The sequence below is a fragment of the Dasypus novemcinctus genome, unplaced genomic scaffold (genome assembly GCF_030445035.2).
Source record: "Dasypus novemcinctus isolate mDasNov1 unplaced genomic scaffold, mDasNov1.1.hap2 scaffold_174, whole genome shotgun sequence".
In the NCBI taxonomy this organism is placed as follows: Eukaryota; Metazoa; Chordata; class Mammalia; order Cingulata; family Dasypodidae; genus Dasypus; species Dasypus novemcinctus.
Window position 1 is genome coordinate 252,050 of NW_026688162.1, and position 21,589 is coordinate 273,638.

Sequence of the window (21,589 nt, forward strand, 5' to 3'; positions counted from 1 at the left end):
CCCGCGCGCGCCACTTCCGGCCGGCTTCCGCGGACGGCCCTGCGCGGGCGAGCGGGCGGCGCGGGCGGACGTTTTCCCCGCGGCCGCAGCCATGGAGATGCCGCTGCCCCCCGACGGTGAGGCCCGGCGCCGCCGCCGCCCCCCGCCGCCCGCGACCCGGGGCCTCCCCGCCTCGCCCGCCGCCGCCGCCCGCGGCCCCTCGCGGGACCCGTACGCGGCGGCCTCGGCGGGGCCGTCCCGCGCGCGCCCGGGCGGGGTGGGGGGACGCGGGCCGGGCCGGGGCCCGGGCGGCCCCCGCTGAGGCCCCGCGCCGCCCCCTGTGCCGCCCGCAGACCAGGAGCTCCGCAATGTCATCGACAAGCTGGCGCAGTTCGTGGCCCGCAACGGGCCCGAGTTCGAGAAGATGACGATGGAGAAGCAGAAGGATAACCCCAAGTTCTCCTTCCTTTTCGGGGGCGATTTCTACAGCTACTACAAGTGCAAGCTGGCGCTGGAGCAGCAGCAGCGTGAGTCGCCGCCGCCGCCGCCGCCGCCGGGCTCGCCCAGAAGCCGCCTTTCGGGGGGGGGGCGCAGGGGGGCGCGCGCCCTTCTCCTCCGCGAAGTCCCGAGGGCCGTGGCCGGAGCGCGTCGCGCGGCTCGGGGCGCTGGATCCCCCTCCTGCGCTCGGGGCCGGGGCTTCTCTGGTGCTTTGCAGACGTGGCGAGCGAGGCCAGCAGGGGGGGAGCCAGCCGGCCCCTGCGAGGAAACCAGGGAGACCCCAGGGGGGCCCCCCGCAGGCCCTTCCCCGGTGCTCTGGGCGCCCAGGGGGGCTTGTGCGTTCCAGGTACCTGTAGCAGCCGAGATCGCAAAGAAAGGGTCGTTTTTTGGGGTTTTGGTCCTCGGGGGGGGGGGGTGTTTGTGGACGCCGTGTTTGTGGATGCGCTCAGAGCCGAGAGGGGCTTGGGGGACACACAGAGGGCCTCTGGGTAAGGGGTGGGTGAGTAGCCCCAGGAGGCGAGCTCGTTGGAAGGCAGGACCCCCGGCGTCCAGGCACAGCGGGTGGGCAGGGTTTTCCCAGGAGACCGCGCTGGAAGGCGAGCGCCTCTAGACCCCAGGCTCCCTGCAGGCCGCGAGGCTCTGGCCAGACGAGGAGATCGCTGCGTTGATAGCGAGCGAGCGGGCGGGCGTCGCGTAAAGAGCGTGCGAGGCAGGAGGGTGGCGCGGCGCCTGCTAACGTGTCGTGGTTTCAGCCAGCGGGACGCGCCCGGGGGTCTCTGCTCGACCCGGCCCGGAGCCCGGATCACCCGAGCTGGGGCTCGGAACACTGGGGGAAAGTCTGGGTTTTCTCCCTGGGCCTCGGCCGCGTCTGGTTTTCGTCTCCATTTGAGGTGGGGGTGGGAGCCGGCTGCCTGAACACAGCCGCATTCCTCGGCCCCTGTGCCCCTGGCGCGAGCCCCCGCCGGAGGCAGGAGGCAGCAGGAAACGCGGGGAGTTTTAAGCAGGAGCTGATGGGCGGGGAGGGAGTGTGGGCCTGGAGGCCAGGCCGAGGGGCAGGGGGAGGACTGGGGGCAGGGGACGGCTGCAGCTGGCCAGGGGGCAGGGGGAGGACTGGGGGCAGGGGACGGCTGCAGCTGGCCGGGGGGCAGGGGGAGGACTGCAGCCGGCCGGGGAGCAGGGGGAGGAATGCAGGGCAGGGGGAGGACTGCAGGGCAGGGGGAGGACTGCGGCCGGCCAGGGTGGGCGTGGGCAGCTGCTCAGCTGGGACCCGGTGGGTCCCTCGGGCCAGGAACTGGGTGAGCGCGCAGGTGGGGCCGGTGGCGTTGGGGGCCGGGACTTAGAGGAGAGAATGTCTCCTTGGCCGCCGATTGGGCAGTGAAGAGGGGAGCAGAGCCTGGGGGCCGGGAGGGCGTCGGATGTCCCGGCTCAGGCCTCCCGGAGGGGCGGGAACGGGCAGCGCAGGGTGCTGCGGCAGCGTCGTGGCTGGCACCCGAGGGGCACGGCAGGCTCAGCTGGGTGGAGAACGGGGCTGCACAGTGTTCCCAGCAGGGGGAGGACCCCGCGGGGGGCCTGAGCTGGCCCGCGGGGGCCGGTGGCCCCAGGAAAGGGCGCTTCCCGGAGCAGGTGAGGCTGCGGCGCGGGGCGGGCTGCCTGGAGGAGGAGGTCCTGCTGGCCTGGGAGTTCGGCGGCCGCTCCTGGCGGGTTTGGAGCGGGGCTGGGGGGGAGCCGGCTTCGCCCTGCGCTCTGAGGGCCCCGAGCCTGAGGCCGTCGCACACGGGGCCTTGCAAGCGCCGAGTTCCCGAGCCGGCCCGAGCCGGCGTCCAGGCGACGCCCCCTCCCTGTCCCCGCCGCGCTCGTCCAGCCTCGCTGACCAGGCTGCTCGGAGGCCCAGGTGGGCGCAGCGACCTGCAGCTGCGGGGGGGGCACGCGGGAGCTGGCGGCGCGGGCGTGCGGGGCGAGGGCCAGTGCGGGCGGCCCCGGGCCTGGGGGTCCACGTGGAGAGGAGGCTGGCGCCGCCACCAGGTCTCGGGGCTGTGCGCAGCCGCCCGGGCCCCAGCCGGGAGGGGCAGAGGAGCCGCGGGCGCAGGCGGCAGCGGGAGCGCTCGGCCGGAGAGGCCGGAAGGCTCCCGAGGGAAGACGGCGCCCCTGGGGAGGAGGCGGGGGGGGGGGGGGGGAGATGCTGGCGGGGCCCGGGTCCCGGGAAGGCCCCGGCCCACCCCGCTGCCTCCACGCGGGCCGCTGCGCTTCTGGGAGAAGGTTCCGGGGTGCAGCTGGGCCCGGCCGCACTTGGAGCGCCGAGGCAGCGGGGGCGTGGCTCGTCCAGGGCCTCGAGGGGCCCTGCCGCGGCCTGGGCACGTGCCGCCCCCCGCCCCCCGGGCCTCACGTGGGGCCGCCCTCCGCGGGCTGGGGACGGAGCCTGCGCTCGCGGCCTCGCCCTGCGCCGGCCTCCTGGTGTCGGCGGGGCAGGGCGGCAGGCGCCGCACCCGGGGAGGACAGCCCGGCGGTGGAGGGGCTCCCGAGGCCCCGCTGCCCCCTGACGGCGCCGCGCCCTCCCCCCAGTCATCTGCAAGCAGCAGGCCCCCGAGCTGGAGGCGCCCGCCGCCCTGCCGCCCCTGCCGCCGCCCCCGCTGGCCCCCGCGGCGCCCGCGGCGCCCGCCCAGGGCGCCCCGTCCATGGACGAGCTCATCCAGCAGAGCCAGTGGAACCTGCAGCAGCAGGAGCAGCACCTGCTGGCCCTGCGACAGGTACGCGCGCCCGCCCCGCACCCCGGGCCCCGCCCTGCGCCCGGCCCCCGGCCCCCAGAGCCTGCTCCAGGCCCCGGGTGCGAGGCCCGCCCGTAGGGCACCGCCGCCCGGGCCGCGGCGCGGCTCGTGCCCCTCCCCGCGAGTCCCGCGAGCCGCCGCCCTTGGCCGGGGCCCCTCGCCACGCGGCCGCTTGACCCCAGGAGCAGGTGACGGCGGCCGTGGCGCGCGCGCTGGAGCAGCAGATGCAGAAGCTGCTGGAGGAGACGCAGCTGGACGTGAACGAGTTCGACAACCTGCTGCAGCCCATCATCGACACGTGCACGAAGGACGCCATCTCGGTGGGCGGGGGGCGCGGGGGGCGGGGCGCGGGGCGCGGGGCGGGGGCGGGTCCGCGGGCGCGCTCGCGCTCACGCCCGTGCCCGCGCGCAGGCCGGCAAGAACTGGATGTTCAGCAACGCCAAGTCGCCGCCGCACTGCGAGCTGATGGCCGGCCACCTGCGCAACCGCATCACGGCCGACGCGGCGCACTTCGAGCTGCGCCTGCACCTCATCTACCTGATCAACGACGTGCTGCACCACTGGTGAGCGCGCCCGCGCCCCCAGGGCTGCTCCTCCCTCCCCGCCCCTCACGGGACCACCGGGTCTGCCCTCTGGGGGGCACGCAGGGCCGGGTTTGGCTCCGTGAGTTCCACGGCTCCCGCGAGCGCAGCGCCAGCTGCTCCCCGCTCCCCGCGGCTCCTCTCTGCGCCCCCTCCCGTGTCGCGGCCCCACAGCCACCTCCCTGCTCTGCTGGCTGCCTGGGCGCCCCCTCCCAGGCCGGGCGGGGCCCCAGGTGCTGCCCGCGGCCTCCCCGGGGTCCGAGCTCCCCGGCGCGAGGCTCCAGCCGCCCGGCCTGGGCCAGTGCGTGGGGAGCGGGCGCCCGGGGAGCCGCCGTGCCCGGGGTGTGAGGCATCGCGCAGCCGCGTCCCGCCGGGCCCTGACGGCGCCGCCCCCCCAGCCAGCGCAAGCAGGCGCGGGAGCTGCTGGCGGCGCTGCAGCGCGTGGTGGTGCCCATCTACTGCACCAGCTTCCTGGCCGTGGAGGAGGACAAGCAGCAGAAGATCGCCCGGGTGCGCGGGGGGCGGGCAGGGGGGGAGGGGAGGGGTCCCCGGGAGGGGTCCCCGCGACCCCCGCTGACCCCGGCCCCGCCTGCGCAGCTGCTGCAGCTGTGGGAGAAGAACGGCTACTTCGACGACTCCATCATCCAGCAGCTGCAGAGCCCGGCCCTGGGCCTCGGCCAGTACCAGGTGCGTGACCCCGGCCGCCCCACACCGCTGACGTCGGGCCCGCCCGCTGTGGCGGCAGCGGCGACGTGTGGGGACTGCGCCCGCCCGCCTCTGCCCGAGCTTTCTGCTGACCTCCCCCGGGCCCTGCGGGGCAGCCCGTCGCCGCCCGGCAAGGAAGTGGCAGCTGGGGGGTGGCCGGAGGCGCGCTGTCACCGGGACCCGGGGACCACGCCCAGCCCGCGCCCCGCTGACCCCGCCCCCCGCCGCCCGCAGGCGACGCTCATCATGGAGCACTCGACGGCGGTGCAGCCGGTGCAGCTGGCCTTCCAGCAGCAGATCCAGACGCTCAAGGCGCAGCACGAGGAGTTCGTCAGCAGCCTGGCCCAGCAGCAGCAGCAGCAGCACCTGCCGCTGCCCCCGCTGGAGGCCGAGGTCAAGGCCGCGCCGCCGCCCGCCGCGCCGCCCCCCGCCCCGGCCCCGGCCCCCGCCATCCCGCCCACCACCCAGCCCGGTGAGCGGCGCCCGCCGGCCCGGCCCGAGAGCAGGCGCGGGGCGGGGTTCTTCCTGGCGGGTGGGCGCGAGCGCCAGGCGGGAGGTGCGGCGCCGGCTAGGGGCGAAGGGGCGGGTGCCGCGAGGTTCCCGGCAGGTGCACCTGCGGGGCTGGGGCGCGTCGTTTCCACGTGGGGAGCTTTGGACGTGGGGGGGGGGGCGTGGCGTTGGGGCCGGGGGGCTGGGAGGCTCTAACGGGACCCCGCGGCGAGGGGCGGCAGGAGGGGCTGCGCGGGGCCTTCAGGGAAGAGCCGAGCTGGGGGGGCTGTGCGGGGTGGTGCGGGGTCCCCAGGGGCTCCCAGAGCCAGCGCCCAGGCCGGCGCCGCCCCCCAGGCCTGCGCTGACGCCGGGCTCGGTTGCAGACGACAACAAGCCCCCCATCCCGATGCCGGGCTCCGCCGACTACGACGCCTCCGGGGGCGTCCAGGACCCCGCCGCCGCCGGCCCCCGCGGCCCCGCGCCCCACGACCAGATCCCCCCCAACAAGCCGCCGTGGTTCGAGCAGCCGCACCCCGTGGGCCCCTGGGGCCAGCAGCAGGTGGGGCGGGGGCCGGGGCGCGGGGCCGGGCGCGGGGGGGGGGGGGCAGCGCCGCCCGCTGACGCGCCCGCCTTGCAGCCGCCCGAGCAGCCGCCCTACGCGCACCACCAGGGCGGCCCGCCGCACTGCCCGCCCTGGAACAGCAGCCACGAGGGCCTGTGGAGCGAGCAGCGCGGCGACCCCGGCTGGAGCGGGCAGCGCGACGCGCCCTGGAGCGGGCAGCCCGAGCCCGGCTGGAGCGGCCAGTTCGAGGGGCCCTGGAGCGGGCAGCACGAGCAGCCGCCCTGGGGCGCCGGCCAGCGCGAGCCGCCCTTCCGCATGCAGCGGCCGCCCCACTTCCGCGGGCCCTTCCCGCCGCACCAGCAGCACCCGCAGTTCAGCCAGCCGCCGCACCCCCACAACTTCAACCGCTTCCCGCCGCGCTTCATGCAGGACGACTTCCCGCCGCGGCACCCCTTCGAGCGGCCGCCCTACCCCCACCGCTTCGACTACCCGCAGGGGGACTTCCCGGCCGGTGAGCCCCCGCGCCCCCGGCCCAGCCCCGGCGAGCGCGCATCTCGCACCCCCACACACCTGCCTGCCTAGGCCCGGGAGGACGGGCGCGGCCCGGGGCACGGCAGGGCCCGTCCTCACGTCCCTTCGGCGGCCGCGTGGCTCCCGCGGGCCTCACCGCGACGCCGTCCCGCAGAGATGGGCCCCCCGCACCACCACCCCGGCCACCGCCTGCCGCACCCCGGCATCAACGAGCACCCGCCCTGGGGCGGCCCGCAGCACCCCGACTTCGGGCCCCCGCCCCACGGCTTCAACGGGCAGCCGCCCCACCTGCGGCGGCAGGGCCCCCCCCACATCAACCACGACGACCCCAGCCTGGTGCCCAACGTGCCCTACTTCGACCTGCCCGCCGGGCTCATGGCGCCCCTCGTGAAGGTAACGGGCGCCCGCGGCCCAGCCGCGTCCCCGCGCACGCCCAGCCCAGGGCCCCGGCGGGTGTGTCGCGGTGACCCGCGCCGGCCCCCGGCACCACGTGGGGACCCGTCACCTGCGTCCCCCATGGCGGCTGGGGCAGGGGCAGGGCGCCTCCATCCCGGCTCTCGGAGCCCCGGGGACAGCAACGGAGCAATTGCTGGGCAAGGAGGCGGGGCCAGTGCAGGAGGGGGAGGGGCTGGGGGAGGGGCTGGCGCTGGAGGGGGAGCTGGGGGAGGGGCTGGCGCTGGAGGGGGGCTGGCACTGGAGGGAGGGGCTGGCGCTGGAGGGGGGCTGGCACTGGAGGGAGGGGCTGGGGAGGGGCTGGCGCTGGCTCCTGCTATCGCATGGGCAAGGGCCAGGCAGGCAGGCGGGGGGCGCACTGGGGGGCCTGGCGCACGGGCTGCTGAGCGCCCCGGGGGCTGGGGGAGCCGGGAGGCGGCGGAGGAGCCCCGAGGGCGGCGCGGAGCTGGGCAGGTGTTCCCCAGGGGCTCCAGGGCCGCCCGCCCGAGGCCGGGTCGTGGCTGAGCCTGAGGCCCGGGGCGGGCTGGGCCGGGGCGGTGACGGCGCGTCCCCGCAGCTGGAGGACCACGAGTACAAGCCGCTGGACCCCAAGGACATCCGCCTGCCGCCCCCCATGCCGCCCAGCGAGAGGCTGCTGGCCGCCGTCGAGGCCTTCTACAGCCCCCCGTCCCACGACCGGCCCCGCAACAGGTGCAGGGGCCCCGCAGGCGACGGGCCCTCCGACCGCGACGTGCCGGGCGGGGGGCCGCGCAGGGGCCGGAGGGGGTGAGCGCGTCCTGGGCGGCGGCGGGCGGCCCCGCAGGGCACTGAGGGCGCGTGCCTTGCAGCGAAGGCTGGGAGCAGAACGGCCTCTACGAGTTCTTCCGGGCCAAGATGCGGGCGCGGCGCAGGAAGGGCCAGGAGAAGAGGAGCAGGTGAGGCCGCCCGCCGGGCCGCGCGCTCCCGCCGTGGACGCACTGTCCCGCGTGGCCGCCGCCCCGCCCGCCGGGCTCACGGCCTGTCTCTCCGCAGCGGCCCCTCGCGCTCGCAGAGCAGGTCCAAGAGCCGCGGGCGCTCCTCGTCGCGCTCCAACTCCAGGTCGTCCAAGTCGTCGGGCTCCTACTCGAGGTCGCGCTCGCGCTCCTGCTCGCGCTCCTACTCGCGCTCCCGCTCCAGGTAGGCCGGGCCGCCGGGCCGGGGTCGCCGGGGCCGTGCAGGCCGGGCCGGGCCGGGCGCTGACCGCTCTCTCCCCGCAGGAGCCGCAGCCCGTCACGCTCCTCGCGCAGCCGCTCCCGCTCCCGCTCCCGCTCCAAGTCCTACTCCCCGGGGAGGAGACGCCGGTCCCAGTCGCGGAGCGCCAGCCCGCCGTAAGCCTCCGTCGCCGCCGCCGAGCGGCCCGTGGGGGCGCGCGGACGGTGGTCAGAAGAGCCCCGCGGCGACGGCGCCCGCCCCCGCGCCCCTGGCGGCTCTGTGCGCAGGGCCGCTCCCCCCGGGGCCCCCGCCCGCGAAGAGGACGCCGAGGACGCGAGCAGGCGCGCGGGGCGGCCTGGAGACGCCGCCGCCAGCCCGACTCCCGCGTGACGCGCCAGCGCTGTTCAATAAACGCAGCCCTTGTTTCTCACGAGGACGTAACCTGTCTTCATTCCAGTGCCGCGGCCGGTCTGGGTTCTAACTCGGCGCCCCCCGTCCCCGACTCGAGGCTCGGCGAGGAGAACAAGGGCCACCAGATGCTGGTCAAGATGGGTAAGGCCGGCCGCGGGGGCCCGGGCTGGGCGGCGCCGCCAGGTGCCGCGCCCGCCGGGTGACCGCCCCCTCTCGTCCAGGCTGGAGCGGGTCCGGCGGCCTCGGGGCCAAGGAGCAGGGCATCCAGGACCCCATCAAGGGGGGCGACGTGCGCGACAAGTGGGACCAGTACAAGGGCGTGGGCGTGGCCCTCGACGACCCCTACGAGAACTACCGCCGCAACAAGAGCTACTCCTTCATCGCCCGCATGAAGGCCCGTGAGGAGTGCAAGTAGGGCCGCGGCGGCGGGGGCGCAGGCCCGCGTCCCCTGCAGGCGGCCCCCGGCCCCGCGAGGGAGGCTCCGGCGCCCGCTCGCCCTTCCCGGGCCGACGAGCCCCTGCGGCCGGCGTCACTGCCGCTCGCCACCTAGAACGGGAGAGCAAAGCCCGTGAGCCGCCGGCGCGGGGGGCCCTCGTCTCCCCTCCCGGGGGCTTAGCCGAGGCGCCCGCCCCCGCGAGCTGCCCGGAGCCGCCCCGTCAGGACGCGCCGCCCCGGCCCGGCCTCAGGCGCGGCGGTGTCTCCCCGTCGTCAGCTGCGCCAAGGGGAGGGCTCCGGGGAGAGCGGGGCGGGGACGAGGCGCCTGTGTCCCCCTCCCCGGGGCCACGAGGCGGGCGGGGACAGCCGCCCCTGCGGGCAGGCGCCGGGCGTGAGCCGTGGGCACGGGCGCGCCTCTGCAGGGCGCTTGCCGCGGGACACAGGCTCCTGCCCCCCGGCGGCCCCACGGTGACGTAGTTTGGGTTTTGTCGTAGGTCCCCGTAGCTGTGAATTGTCCACACGCGTCCGATCCGGGACGCGGCGTCCACGTGTTGTTAACCGTTCCTTCTGGGTTTGATTTTTGCTTTCAAATAAAGATTTTTTTCCAAGAACTCCGCGTGTTCCCGCGGGCGGCATGTGGGGTCGGGGCCAGCTCCGAGACGCCCTGGGCCTCGGTTTCCCCACCAGCACATGGGCGCTGACGTGCCCGTCGACCCCGGGCTGCCTCTCTGTGCCCCCCGCCGCGGCTGCCTGGGACCGAGACGTGGGGCCGGCGCACCAGAGCCTCACCTCGCACCTGCTGCAGCGCGTCCTCCAGGGTCAGCGGGGCTGGCCTGTGGTGCCTGATGTACTGCGGGGACAGGCGACAGCGTCAGGGCAGGGCTGTCGGCGGGGACGGGCAGCCGAGCCGCTGGGGACGGCGGCCGGGACGGTCCAGCCCCGGGACAGCCGCGCCGCGCGCTCACCTCGCGGGCCTCCTCCAGCGTGTGGTAGTGGAAGGTGTCCTCGTCCAGCGCACGCAGGGCCGAGCCGCGCAGCTGCCGGCTGCTCTCCATGAACCAGCGCGTCAGGCTCAGCTGCTGCCGCAGCAGCTCGTTCAGGGCGTGGGCGGCCGGGCTGTGGGTGAGCAGGGCTGCGGGGACGCCGCGTCACCCGGGGCCCGGCCCCCACGCTGGGGACGCCAGCGGGTCCACGCCACCCGGCCGTGCCTGGCGCCCGGGGCCCACATGCTGGGCAGCGCCAGGATGTTTCTGGAAGGCCCCGCCCCTCCCCAGAAGCCTCACCCCCCAGTGGGTGGTAAAGCGAAAGCAGGGTGTCAATTCAGCTTGGCTCCAGCCTCGCTGTCCCGCAAGGACGGGGCCCGGGAAATGGGCAGTGAAAACTGACAAGGTACCGTCCTCGACGGTGACGAGGAAACCTGTGACGCGGTCACAGGACGTCTCAGTTGCTACGCCCTGCGTTTTAAGAGCCGCGCATTGCAGCGAGACCCTAGAGAACGCCCGGCAGGCCCTCCCCGCTCTGAGGGGCCCCAGTGCCTCGTGGCTCCGCCGGGGAGCGACCCCGGGCCCCGGCAGCCGCATGGGGAGGGGCTCCTGCCCGTGGCACTGGGAGGCTCCCGGGAGAGGAGCATGGGGGCACCTGGCACGTGCCCACCCTGGCCCCCGGAACCCCTGGAAGCCGAGGCGGCTGCCCTGGCTGCGGCAATGCCCTCCGGTGAGTCCTCGGACCCGGCGTTCAAGCGGCTGCCGTGCCAAAAAGAGCGCAGGGGTGAGCGGAACGCACCGGGCCCCCAGGGCGGCCCCCGTTACCTTCGATTGTGTCCGTGCTGACGATGTGACTAGCGATGGGCATGGGGTCCACGTAGGCGCCTCCGGGGGCGGGGCCGAGGGCCTCCACGCCGGCCGCTGTCATGGGGACAGAAAGGGGGGTCAGGGCAGGCAGAGGGCCCTGCTCTGTCTGAAGAAGGTGGCCATGGTCTCCCTTTCCTCTCCCCTTCCCTTTTTGAGTTGTCAAAAACTGTCCCCACCCAAGTTCAATGGTAAAGACCAACATCGTCCAACCACAAGCCCCTGATACTGATGATTATGCTTATGAGCCTGTGTGTGTGTAGTACGAACTATGCCTAGAGCTGCGGGGTGCCTAAGAGTTACCTCCTGAGAGCCTCCGTGTTGCTAAATGTGGCCACTCTCTTAGCCAAACTCAGCGTGTAAATGCATTACCTTCCCCCCAGCATGGGACATGACTCCCGGGGATGAGCCTCCCTGGTGCTGAGGGATCACTACCAATCACTGGCTGGTGATGCAACCAGGAAGAGACCTCGAATAAAAGGATCAACTCAGACCAGCAGAATATCTCAGCCCACATGTAGGATCACGTGTTAAAAACTGCCTTTTGACTTTGAATAAAAGGGGGAAATGGCAAAGACAAACGTGTTTATATAGCTAAGTCTTCAAAAAAGAGTCAGGAGGTCATCAGAGGGGTTACACTGATGCACTCCTCAGGAGGACCCCAGAAACAGCCAAAGTGGATACAACCCCAGGTACTGGTTCTCCTGAGGGCTACGGAGGCCCACAGGGATATGGTCATGGCAGATGGCTCTGGAGCTCAGTACCATGGCAGTGGGCCCTGCTTTGGAATTTGTGTCCTTGAGTGTGATGGAGTTGGCTCAGATGTGACCTTTCTCCACATGCCTCCTCGTCACTTTTACTGAACCTGGGGTTGCCGCTCACATCGGTGCATACTCAGGAGACTTGCATCTCTGGACTGCCCATGTGCAGCTGGGCCCTGAGCCTCAGCGGAGTTGCAGCTCCTACTCTCTGGTTCGTTGGACTTAGGCAGGCCAGCTAACAGGGAGGCGAAGAGGGTCAACCACACCAGGGAGCCACGAGTGCCTACAGCTGCAAGCAGGAGAATCGCATCCAGCATCCATGTGGGATCTACATCAAGAGGCTGATCTAGAGGTGGAGTGGGCATCACCATCCCAGGGCCCTCAGAATGGACCAATAAAATATGGACTAGAGTAGAATCACTGATATTCTACTATAAACCTTTTGTGACTACCAATAGAAGAAATTATATCATTGACGGGGACAAAGTGACCACATGAGTCGCTGAGGGCAGGGAGAGGGAAGAAGAGATGTGATGTGAGGGCATTTTTGGGACTTGGAGTTGTCCTAAATGATATTGCAGGGACAGATGCTAGACTTTATATATCCCGCCATAACCCACTGAATGGACTGGGGGAGAGTGTCAACTACAGGGTAAACTATTATCCACGTGGGGCAGCAGTGCCCCAAAATGTGTTCACTGAGCGCGATGAGTGTGCCACAGTGATGGGGGAGGTGGTTGGTGTGGGAGGAGTGGGGTGGGGGGATGGGGATATACGGGAACACCTTATGTTTTTTTACAATGTAACCTTTTTTGTGATGCATGTATCTTAAAAAAATTAATTTACAAAAATGATGGGGGTGGGGAGTGCTTTATATGGGAACCTCATGTTTTTTTTAATGCAACATTCTATGTGACCTATTAGCTTTAATAAAAAATTTTTAAAAAGCTGCCCCCGGGAGCGAGGGGGCGGCCGTTCACGCTGCCAGGATTTAAACTCTGCTCCCGGACCCGCCTGGCGGCCGTGGAACAGGCCCGCAGGCCCTCGGGGGGCGGGTGGATTTGGGGGCTCGCTTCCAGGGAGCAGAGCGCGGCGGGGGTGCTGGCGGCCCTCGGAGCAGGAGGCCGAGCGCCCTGGCCGGGCGCGGGGACACCGAGGCCTCTGGCGGCGGCCCACGCGGGAGCCTCCGGCCCCGGTCGCGCCCGTGGTGACAGCCACCCAGCCTCGCGAGCAGCCCTGGGCGGAAGCTGGACGAGCCCCTCGCGCAGAGCCGGCCCTTGGCCTCTGCGAGAAAATAAAGCTTCCTCGGGCTGAGCCTAGCGCAGGGTCGTGCGGTGTCCCCGAGAGCTGCGAAGCGGCAGGCACGTGCGTCTGCGGACGTCGAGGCTGCCGGGGCTGCCGCGTGAGGACGAGAACGGAGGAGCAGCCGAGCCCCCGCAGCAACTTGGCCACCGTACGAAACGTCCCGCCGCCCGGCCCGGGCCAAGGCCCCCGGCGGCAAAGCGGGTTCATTCGCCCGAAAGGCTCAAGTGACGACGTCCCGTCTCGTGCCCGGGAACCTGCCCTGTCCCGTCGTGAGGCTCATCGGGGCGGGAAGAGGCTTAAGATCAGAGGCTGAAGGTGGCGACGAGGGAAGCTGCTGGAAAGCCACCTGAGGGCGTCGGGCGGCGTGGGGACACCACAGCAAGGAACCGCTCGGCAGAGCGACGGGCCCTCGGGAACCTGCCAGCCTCGGGGCTGCGCGTGCCGGTCCAAGAGAAGCTTCCAGAGCGCTCTCACCACCGTCGGCGCTGGAGAGGTGCGTTTGAAGCCCCGGGGGCCGGCGGAGGGCAGTGCCAGGGGCCTGCCCGCGTCTGGGGGCCGAGGGGTTCTCGAGCAGAGCGGGCGCTGCCCAGCTGGCGTCGCTCCCAGTGCCGTCTGCCCCCAGATGGGCCATGAGGCCGGCACGCGGCGTTCCGGTTTGCCCTCGGCCGCGGCGAGCACGGTGGGCCTTCGGGGCAGGGCTGTCCGCTGCCCCCGGCGCCACGATCGCCGGGTTGGAAACCGCTGCCTGAGAACTTCTCTGATGCTAGGACTTCTCCGGACACATCAGAGCCGGAAAAACCCTGGACCCGGCCGGCGCGGCTGCCCGCGCACCATGGTGGGGGACGGGCCTCCGTGGCCTCCCCCGCCGGCTAACGCCGCGCACCCGGCCCCCGTGCTGCACTCACCGCTCTCCCACGGGTGGCTGAAGGCGGGCTCGAGGGTCTGCACGGCCGTCTCCCTCACGGTCACCCCTGGGGCGTCTCGGGCCCCCGTGCGGCGAGGCCCGCGCGGCCGACGGGGAAGGTCACTCTGCAGGCTCGAGGGGAGCTCGGCCGCAGGCTCCGGGGCTGCGTCGGAAGACTCCTCGGAACGGCCCCCCGGCTCGGACGCCGTCGGGCTCGGCGACGCCTCGAAATCGTCGGAGTAGGCCGAGCTCACGGTGCTCGCTGTGGGGCCCCCCGACGCCGACGGCTGCCCGCTGGCCGCGCTGCTCTGGCTGGACGGGGCCGGCCGCCCGCTCGGGAGCTCCGAGACTGCGCTCTCGGTGGACAGGCCCTCTTCGCTGCCCTCTTCGCTCGCCCCCTGGGCGCAGCTCGGCCCAGAAGGGGCTCTTTCCCGTAGGCCTGGGCTCGACGGCCTCTCCCACTGGGTGTCTTCTCCCTGTGACACACAATGGCGGCGTTTTTACGCAACCCCCGTGCTGCAAACAGCCGCGACGGCCCAGCCGAGGGGCCGTGCTCTTGGGTTGGCAGGGGGGAACTGGAAAGACACGCCAGCAGGGCGGTTCCCAGCCCACAGCGCGGAAGGCGGTGAGCCTAAGGTGTGACCAGGGCACATCCTGGCTGTGGGGGGACACTGACGGGGTCGGATGCGTGCCAGAGCGCTCGAATGCGACTGTCACGGAGCCCCGGGGGCGCCGGTATCTGCTACGGGTGACTTAAGCGGGACGTGCCGCTGAATTCAGCCGCTTTACCCTTTCACCACCTCCAGCGGGGGCCCCTGGTGGCCTCACAGCGTGGCCCGTGTGGTCTCCTGACGCCATCCGCGGAGCTCTCCCCGGCCTCCACCCCGGGTCGGGACACCGTGACGCCCGCGGACGTCGCCACATGTCCCCTGGGGGCAGGACCGCCGCCCGCCCGGCACGCCCAGCGCACTTACCCGCGTCTCCAGCTCTGCGCTCTCGCCGGCAGCTGGAGGCAGGTCATCCAGGGAGAGCACGTTTATTCTGAAATCTGCGAGGAGAATGCGAGCGCGTTTACTCGTTTGTCAATCCCTGCAAGGCGATGTGACGCGGCAGGCGCTGCGCGGTGTCGGTGGCCGAAGAGCTGAGAGGGAGCACCGTCCAGTCCTCAAGACGCTCGCCCGGGGGTGGGGGCGGCAGGACGTTGCGTTCCGCGGGCACACGCTCCCCGACCTATCGACGAGAACGTGAGTGACTGTGCTGATAAAACTTTATTCGTCCAACGGGCAGCGGGCCGGACGGTCCCGGTCTGGACGGGTGAGCAGACGCTCGTGACCCGCCGCTGGAAGGGTGCTGGCGGGTGGCACAGGGGCGCCCTGGCCGGTCGTGGAGGGGCGGCACAGTGGCCGGTGCTCCCTCCTCCTCCAGGAAGCAGTTTTGAGGTGGCCGGGGCGGCTGTGCCCGAGCTCCGGGGTGTCGGCAAACCGGGATTTGGGGATCCGCCTTGGAATCTGGTCTCTGCAGACTGGACAGCAGCCCCCGGGGTGCCCCCAGCCCCATCGCCTCGGACGCCCCCCATTTCTCTCCCGGAGCCTGTGGTGGGCGCGCCTGGATCGGACCGACCCCTCGCTGCGCTCGACGCCCGCTGGCCTCGCGTCCGCCCGTCCGGCACCTGGAGGGCAGGCGGCCCGCGAGAGCTTCCCGCGCCCCCCGCCGCAGCCACGCGGGCAGCCGCACGTGCCGCCATCGCCTCGCGCCTCTTCTTCCTGTCTCTCTCTTACGTCGACGTGACGGTAACGACATTGAAATGACACGGCTCCTCCGTTCGGGACGGTTGGAGACCTCGGCCCTTTTCCCTGAACTTGCGCAGGGGGCGCGTTTCTCCCGCACTGCAAGGGACAGCAGCTGCCTTTCTGCCTGCGTGGCTCTGGACGGGGTTTTGGGGGTTTTTTTCCAGGCTGTTGCTCCTTGAGCACCCAGGTCGCTGGGCGAAGAGCTCAAGGCCTGGTACGAACCTGACTCGTCCCTTCAACCCGGGAGGACGGCGCAGCACGCGAGTTCCCGTGGGGCCGGCTGAGTCGCCCGGGAGCCGGGGACCTCCCCTGCCCCCCGCCCGGGATGGGGCGCGGCCCAGGCGGCGTTACCTTCGAGGCTCTCGCTGGAAGCTTCCGAGGTGGCCTCGCTCTGTCCGGGGGGGGACGCCGGCGTGACGCGGCCCTCGGTGGAAGGTGCTGGCGTGGACAGGGGCCCTGCGGGCGGCGAGGGGGCCCCGGGGCCGGCGCTGGGAAATGCACCGTCTGCTGAAGGCGGGCGTGGGCGCCGGGGCAGCCCCGTGCTGGAACGTTCCTCGCCGGGCAGAGCCGGGAGCCGCGCCTGCTCGGGCAGAAATGAGCGCGCTGGAGGGCCATGCGTGCCCGGACTCCGGCCACCGAGGCTTCAGCCCCCCGTGTCGCCCCCGTTTCTGGAAGCCGAGGGGTGGCGTTTAGACGACGTCACGTCGAGACTAGAGCACGCCCCGCCGAGGACGAGCCGCGTCCCCTGCCTTCGGGCACGTGGTGGCCGCCGCCCGCGGTCCCTGGCAGCCCCCGCCGGGCCTTCACCGGCCTCCAGTCCAGACGCCGGAATCCACGCGGACGCCCCGCTCCGGGGTGGCTGTCCCTCCGCTCCACACCCACCTGGGGGGGAGACCGGAAGCACCAGCGCGCAGAGAGGACCCTCGCGCCTGGCTGGCGGGGACGTGAAGGGGTGCGCCCGCGGCGGGGGAGCCTGGGAGTTCCTCGGGGAGTCGAACGAGCTGCTGCCACGGGACCCGGCAAGCCCGCTCCTGGGGAGGGACCCGGGCAGACGCTCCCCGCGGCGTCCAGGCCGGCCCCCCACGTGACGCGGGGACACAGCAGGGTCCATGCCCACGGCAGAATATTACGCAGCCGTGAAGAGGAGCGGCGTGCGCGTACCCGCGACGAGGACGTGCTGTGACGACGTCACATAGAGCGGAAGAAGCCAGACGCGGGGGGACAGGTAAGTACCCGCGGTGGCACGTCCATAAAATCGCCAGAAGCAGCCAATCCAGAGAAAGGACGCCAACGGGGGGGCTGGCAGAGGGGAGCGCGTGGCTGCAGCGCGTCCACGGGGGACAGAGACAGCCTGACCATGGCCAGTGCCACGGGCGGCGCCGTGCTGCCAACGAGCTCAACCGCACCGCGGGGCTGCCGCGCAGGAAGTGGCTTGTCTTATACGACGCGGTCGTCCGTCGTAACGAAGACAAAACCAGCAGCGTGCGGCCTCGTCGCGGTTGCCGTTTCCCTTGCGGTGCACCCGCCCGGGGGCCGTGGCCCACAGGTGGAATTGGCTGTGACGCGCTTTGGCCGGTCGCTCAGAGCCCTGGCGTGGCGGTGAAGCCACGAGCGCCGCGGCTCATAAAGCCACTTAAAGCCGGCCCTTACGGGGCAGGTCAGTCAGGATGTGCGGACCCCCCTTTCCTCCTCAGACCCTTTCCCAAGTCCCTCGGGGTGACGGCGGCGACCAAAAGCTTCCGGTGCTAGGACGAAAAAGCTCCGTTAAAAATGCAGCAAGCGGGGAAGCGGCCGTGGCTCAAGCGACTGGGCTCCCGCCTACTATACGGGAGGTCCAGGGTTCAGTGCCCAGGGCCTCCCGGCGAGGGCGAGCTGGCCCGTGTGGTGAGCTGCCCCACGAGGGAATGCTGCCCTGCGCAGGCGTGCTGGCCCGTGCAGAGAGCTGACACAGCAAGATGACGCAACAACAAGAGACACAGAGGGGAGACGATAAGAGACGAAGCAGACCGGGGAGCTGAGGTGGCGCAAGAGAGTGATTGCCTCTCTCTCTCTCTGGAAGGTTCCAGGATCGGTTCTCGGAGCCGCCTAACGCGAAGACAAACGGACACAGAAGAACACACAGCGAGTGGACACAGAGAGCAGACAACGGGGAGGGGAAGGAAAGAGAAGCAAATACAATAAGTAACTCTTAAAAAAAAAAGCCAACAAGTGGAGTGGAGGCGGCTCGAGCGGTTGACCTCCCGCCTTCCACACAGGAGGTCCGAGGTTCAGATCCTGGTGCCTCCTGAAAAAAAAACAACGAACAACAGGCAGAACAAACGCTAAAACCGACTCCGGGGAGCTGAGGTGGCTCGATGGTTGAGCGCCGGCTTCCCGCATCCGAGGTCCCGGGTTCAATCCCCGGCCCCTGGTACCTAAAAATAAAAAATCGACGAGGGAAAAGTGCGCCTTACCGAGAACCGTCCCGCTGGCGCCCGCGCACTGGCGTGGCTGCCGGCAGAACCCCGATGTGCCGGGGCTTCCTTCTCGCTCGACGACGCCGTCGGGCTTCCCAGCAGCACTTTCATCTCCTCCTCGTCGCTGTCCGGGGAGTCGGGCGTTCTGGCAGGTTCCTTCGGTCTGGGTGTTGGAACGTTCCTCTCCGTCCCCGCGCGGGCAGCGGGCGGCTCCTTCTTCTTCAGGAACCGGCTGGCCCGCCCGCCGTGCCCGTCGCTCTCGGGCTCCGCAACCTCGCGGGCGTGTTTCTGGAAAGTTCCGGCGGCGCCCTCCGGGGCGCTGTCGCCCGGGCTGGAGGCGGGCGAGGCCCCGCGCGCCCGGCGCCGCAGGATCCTGGACTCCAAGCGGGCCAGCCTGGAGAGCGCGGCGGCGGCCCTGGCCCTGGAGGCCGGGGTGGCGGGTGCGCCCGGGGACGGCCCAGCAGGGCGCTCTCTGGGGTGCAGGCATCTCTCGGCCCGCGTGGGGGGTCTTCTCAGAACTGGGCCCTGCCCCAGCGGCAGGCCGAGGGGACCCCTGCAGGCCCCCGCGTTTCTCGTCTCCTCCGGTTTGGAAGCGTCAGAGGAAACGTCGCTGGAATCGCCGGAGAGGAGGCCCACGGGGTGGCCGGTCCTGCTGGCCGGGGCCAATCTGGAGAGAGGGAGAAAGAAAGACGGCGTGGCGTGAGCGCGGCTGATGGCCCGACGGGCCTCAGTTTCCCCGGCGGCTCCCTCCATGGCGAAGGGGCCGCGGCCACTAGGCGGGCTGGCCGTGCTGACCGCCGCGCGGTGGACCAGGCCCGACGCGGTCGTTCAATGCCAGGCCCGAGACGACGCGTGCCACGGCGCAGCGGGCAGCCCCGGAGTTTGTGTTTATTATCTCGTTTCTTCCCAGCGGCGCGGGGAGATGCCGTCGCCCGGCTGGCACGTGGCGGTGCCAGGCCCACGTCCCCGGGGCCGGCAGTGCCCCCCGCCTGCCGCCGTCCCCCGGGGCAGGGCTCCTCCTCCGGGGTCCTGGGCGGTGCACTTCCCAGGAGGAGTGCAGACGCAGTCGGGGTGCTCGGCAGCCCCCCGAGAAAAGCCCATTTCGGTTCCGGGGCGCGAGCCGGGGCCCGGGGTGGGCCTGCGGCGAGATGTGGGCTCTGCTCCCCCTCTGGGTGAATGCGCCCTGTGGGGCCCGACAGGAGCCACAGGGCCGTGTCCTCGTAGAGGGCTGTGGACACAGATGCAGAGGGACGGCAGACGGCCATGGGGGAGGACGCAGGGCCCGGGTAAGGCTGCCACAGCCGGGGGGGCCACCCGGGGCCACTCCGGGAGAGGCCAGGCAGGCGCTGCCCTCGGGTGTGGGGCGGATATGGCCCTGCCCGTGTCTTAGGCTCACGAGGAGAAAGGATGGTGCGGTGGTTGAGCACCTGCCTCCCATGTACTAGGTCCCGGGTTCGAGCCCCGGTGCCTCCTAAAAACAAACAAATGGAAAAAACTCTTTTTTAAAAGGATGCTCCCCCCTTTTTTAAAAGATTCATATTTTATTTATTTCTCTCCCCTTCTCCCCCAGGTGTCCGCTCTCTGTGTCCGTTCGCTGTGTGTTCTTCTGTGTCTGCTTGCATTCTTGTCACCGGCACTGGGAATCTGTGTTTCTTTTTGTTGCGTCATCTTGCTGTGTCAGCTCTCCGTGTGCGCGGTGTCACTCCTGGGCGGGCTGAGCTTTTCCCGTGCAGGGCAGTTCTCCTTGAGGGGCGCACTCCTTGCGCGTGGGGCTCCCCTACAGGGGGGACACCCCCCCATGGCACAGCACTCCTTGCGTGCGATAGCACTGAGCGTGGGCCAGCTCCACACGGGTCAGGAGGCCCTGGGTATCGAACCCCGGACCCCCCGTATGGTAGGCGGACGCCCTATCAGTTGAGCCACATCCGCTTTCCCCAACTCTCTTTAGGGAGCGGACGTAGCTCAGGGGTTGAGTGCCTGCTTCCCACGTACGAGGTCCTGGGTTCCATTCCCGGTACCTCCTAAAAACAGAAAGAGATGAAAAAAATCAACTCTTGCTGGGGAGCAGGTGTGGCTCCGTGGCTGAGCACCTGCCTCCCAAGTACCAGGTCCTGGGCTCAAGCCCCAGAATCTCCTGAAAAAAACAGTGCAGGGAGAGGTCTGTGCGAGAAATTCACGGCGGCAGGGCCTGCGCCCACCCCCGCCCACGAGAGCTGCCAAAGCGCGGAGGAGGCACGCGGGCACGCGCAAAGGAGGGAGGGCTGGGGGGGCGCGCTGGGGCGTGCACGGCTCTGCTTTTCAGAGTAACGAGGCAGTTTTAATGTTTTTGTGGGGATCAACGCACAGCACGGCGACTGCACCCGAGGCCCCCGATGATATGCTCTGGATAGATCGTCTGGGTGTGAATGTATCTCGCTAAAGCTGCTGAACAAACAAGTAATTGTGCAAAGGAGGGGGGCGCCCGGCTGGGGCGTGATGTCCCCGGCACAGCGGCCCGTGCGGCACAGGAGGCGCGATGCGTGGCCGCGTTTCCTGGGACACACTCTGCCCGTGTTTTTGCTCAGGCGAGTGTGCCTCTTACCCAAAAAAAAAAGTCTGCGAGGCCTGAAAGCGCTTCCCTCCCCTGCTCATTTGGAAAACTGTTTTGGGCCCCAACGTCAAGCCAGGGTGCCCGGTGAAACGTGAACGGCAGACAGACGACAGATATTTTTTTTATTCCGAGTAGGTGGCCAGTGTCTTTCCATTGAAAAATAAGTGGGTTTCCCGTCTTTTCACACTAAGCGAGCTTTTCAGCAGCGTCACAAACCTACGTGCAGCTCGTGTGCACTGGGGTGTCCCCGTTTCACTTGCTACGTTTTCCATGCCTTTTTTTTTTAACTTTTTATTTATTTTAAATTTTTCTCCCCTTCCCCTCCATCCTGTTGTCTGCTCTCTGTGTCCATTCTCTGTGTGTTCTTCTGTGTCCACTTGCATTTGCAGTGGCACTGGGAATCTGTGTCTCTTTGTTGCGTCATCTTGCTGTGTCAGCTCTCCGTGTGGGCGGCGCCATCCTGGGCAGGCTGCACTTTCTTTCGCACTGGGCGGCTCTCCTCACGGGCGCACTCCTCGCGCGTGGGGCTCCCCTACGCGGGGGACACCCCTGCGTGGCAGGGCACTCCTTGCGCGCATCAGCACTGCACGTGGGCCAGCTCCACACGGGTCAGGAGGCCCGGGGTTTGAACCCTGGACCTCCCGTGTGGTAGGGGGACACCCTATCCCTTGAGCCACGCCCGCCTCCCTTTCCACACCTTTTGAAGCGGGGCCCTCACGACTCAGGCAAGGACAGGCTTTTAACGGAGCCCCTGGGATGCTGGGCAGATGGGGCAGGTCAGCCTGTGGTGACAACAGAGGCAGAGATGGCCCAGACACCCCCAGAGGTGAGCAAGCGGCAAGGACAGGGCCTCGGGGCAGATTTCAGGCTTCTGGCCCCAGAGCTGGGGACGTGGAGCAGGGGCTTCTCTCCTGCGTGTTCGGGGGGGGGGGAGCAGCTGAGTTATCCCATCAGCGCCTCGGAGCACTTCCCGTGGCCTAAGTTACAGCCTGGAAGGGCGGCTGTCTTAGCGCAAGGGGCACTGATGCAGAACACCAGAAGCCTGTTGGGTTTCATAAACGGCGTTTATTTGGGGCAGGAGCTTAAAGTTACCAGGCGTAAAGCGCAAGGCACTTCCCTTCCCAAAGGCGATTTCCACGTGCTGGAGCAGGATGGCGGCCGACGTCTGCGCGGGCTCAGGCTTCCTGGGTCCCGCCCTTCCAGGGTCCGGCTTCTCTCTGGGCTCAGGGTCCCTCCTTCCAGGGTCTGGCTTCTCCCTGGGCTCAGGGTCCCTCCCTTCCAGGGTCCGGCTTCTCTCTGGGCTCAGGGTCCCTCCTTCCAGGGTCCGGCTTCTCTCTGGGCTCAGGGTCCCTCCTTCCAG

At 70.3% G+C, this 21,589-nt stretch overlaps 2 protein-coding genes across 3 annotated transcripts in view; one reads left to right on the forward strand and one right to left on the reverse strand.

The window, feature by feature from the left end:
* CHERP (calcium homeostasis endoplasmic reticulum protein) lies at positions 1-9,187 on the forward strand. The gene is made up of 17 exons (XM_058292636.1): positions 1-116; positions 333-506; positions 3,037-3,221; positions 3,422-3,559; positions 3,651-3,802; positions 4,219-4,330; positions 4,418-4,507; positions 4,760-4,997; positions 5,398-5,573; positions 5,652-6,087; positions 6,262-6,500; positions 7,117-7,250; positions 7,388-7,474; positions 7,572-7,715; positions 7,796-7,906; positions 8,188-8,282; positions 8,363-9,187. The coding sequence occupies exons 1-17, from the start codon at positions 92-94 to the stop codon at positions 8,554-8,556; spliced, it is 2,730 nt and encodes a 909-aa protein (XP_058148619.1). The 5' UTR covers positions 1-91; the 3' UTR covers positions 8,557-9,187.
* Positions 8,151-21,589, reverse strand: part of CUNH19orf44 (chromosome unknown C19orf44 homolog) — a 22,498-nt gene continuing 9,059 nt past the window's right edge. The window contains exons 2-10 of one of the 2 annotated variants that reach the window (XM_058292637.2): positions 17,637-18,306; positions 15,535-15,763; positions 14,368-14,441; positions 13,395-13,869; positions 11,306-11,473; positions 10,385-10,480; positions 9,542-9,708; positions 9,366-9,426; positions 8,151-8,687 (exon numbers count right to left, since the gene is read on the reverse strand). In XM_058292637.2, the coding sequence (XP_058148620.1) occupies positions 8,671-8,687; positions 9,366-9,426; positions 9,542-9,708; positions 10,385-10,480; positions 11,306-11,473; positions 13,395-13,869; positions 14,368-14,441; positions 15,535-15,763; positions 17,637-18,306 (1,957 nt within the window). In that variant the 3' untranslated portion in view covers positions 8,151-8,670. The remainder of the gene's footprint in view (positions 8,688-9,365; positions 9,427-9,541; positions 9,709-10,384; positions 10,481-11,305; positions 11,474-13,394; positions 13,870-14,367; positions 14,442-15,534; positions 15,764-17,636; positions 18,307-21,589) is intronic. The other variant, XM_058292638.2, reaches the window with a different exon arrangement.

Coding starts and splice junctions, on each gene's coding strand:
- CHERP (XM_058292636.1), top strand. CDS start 92: ATGGAGATGCCGCTGCCCCCCGACG. Junction 4,998..5,397: donor CCCGCCCACCACCCAGCCCG/GTGAGCGGCGCC, acceptor GCTCGGTTGCAG/ACGACAACAAGCCCCCCATC. Junction 7,716..7,795: donor TACTCGCGCTCCCGCTCCAG/GTAGGCCGGGCC, acceptor CTCTCCCCGCAG/GAGCCGCAGCCCGTCACGCT.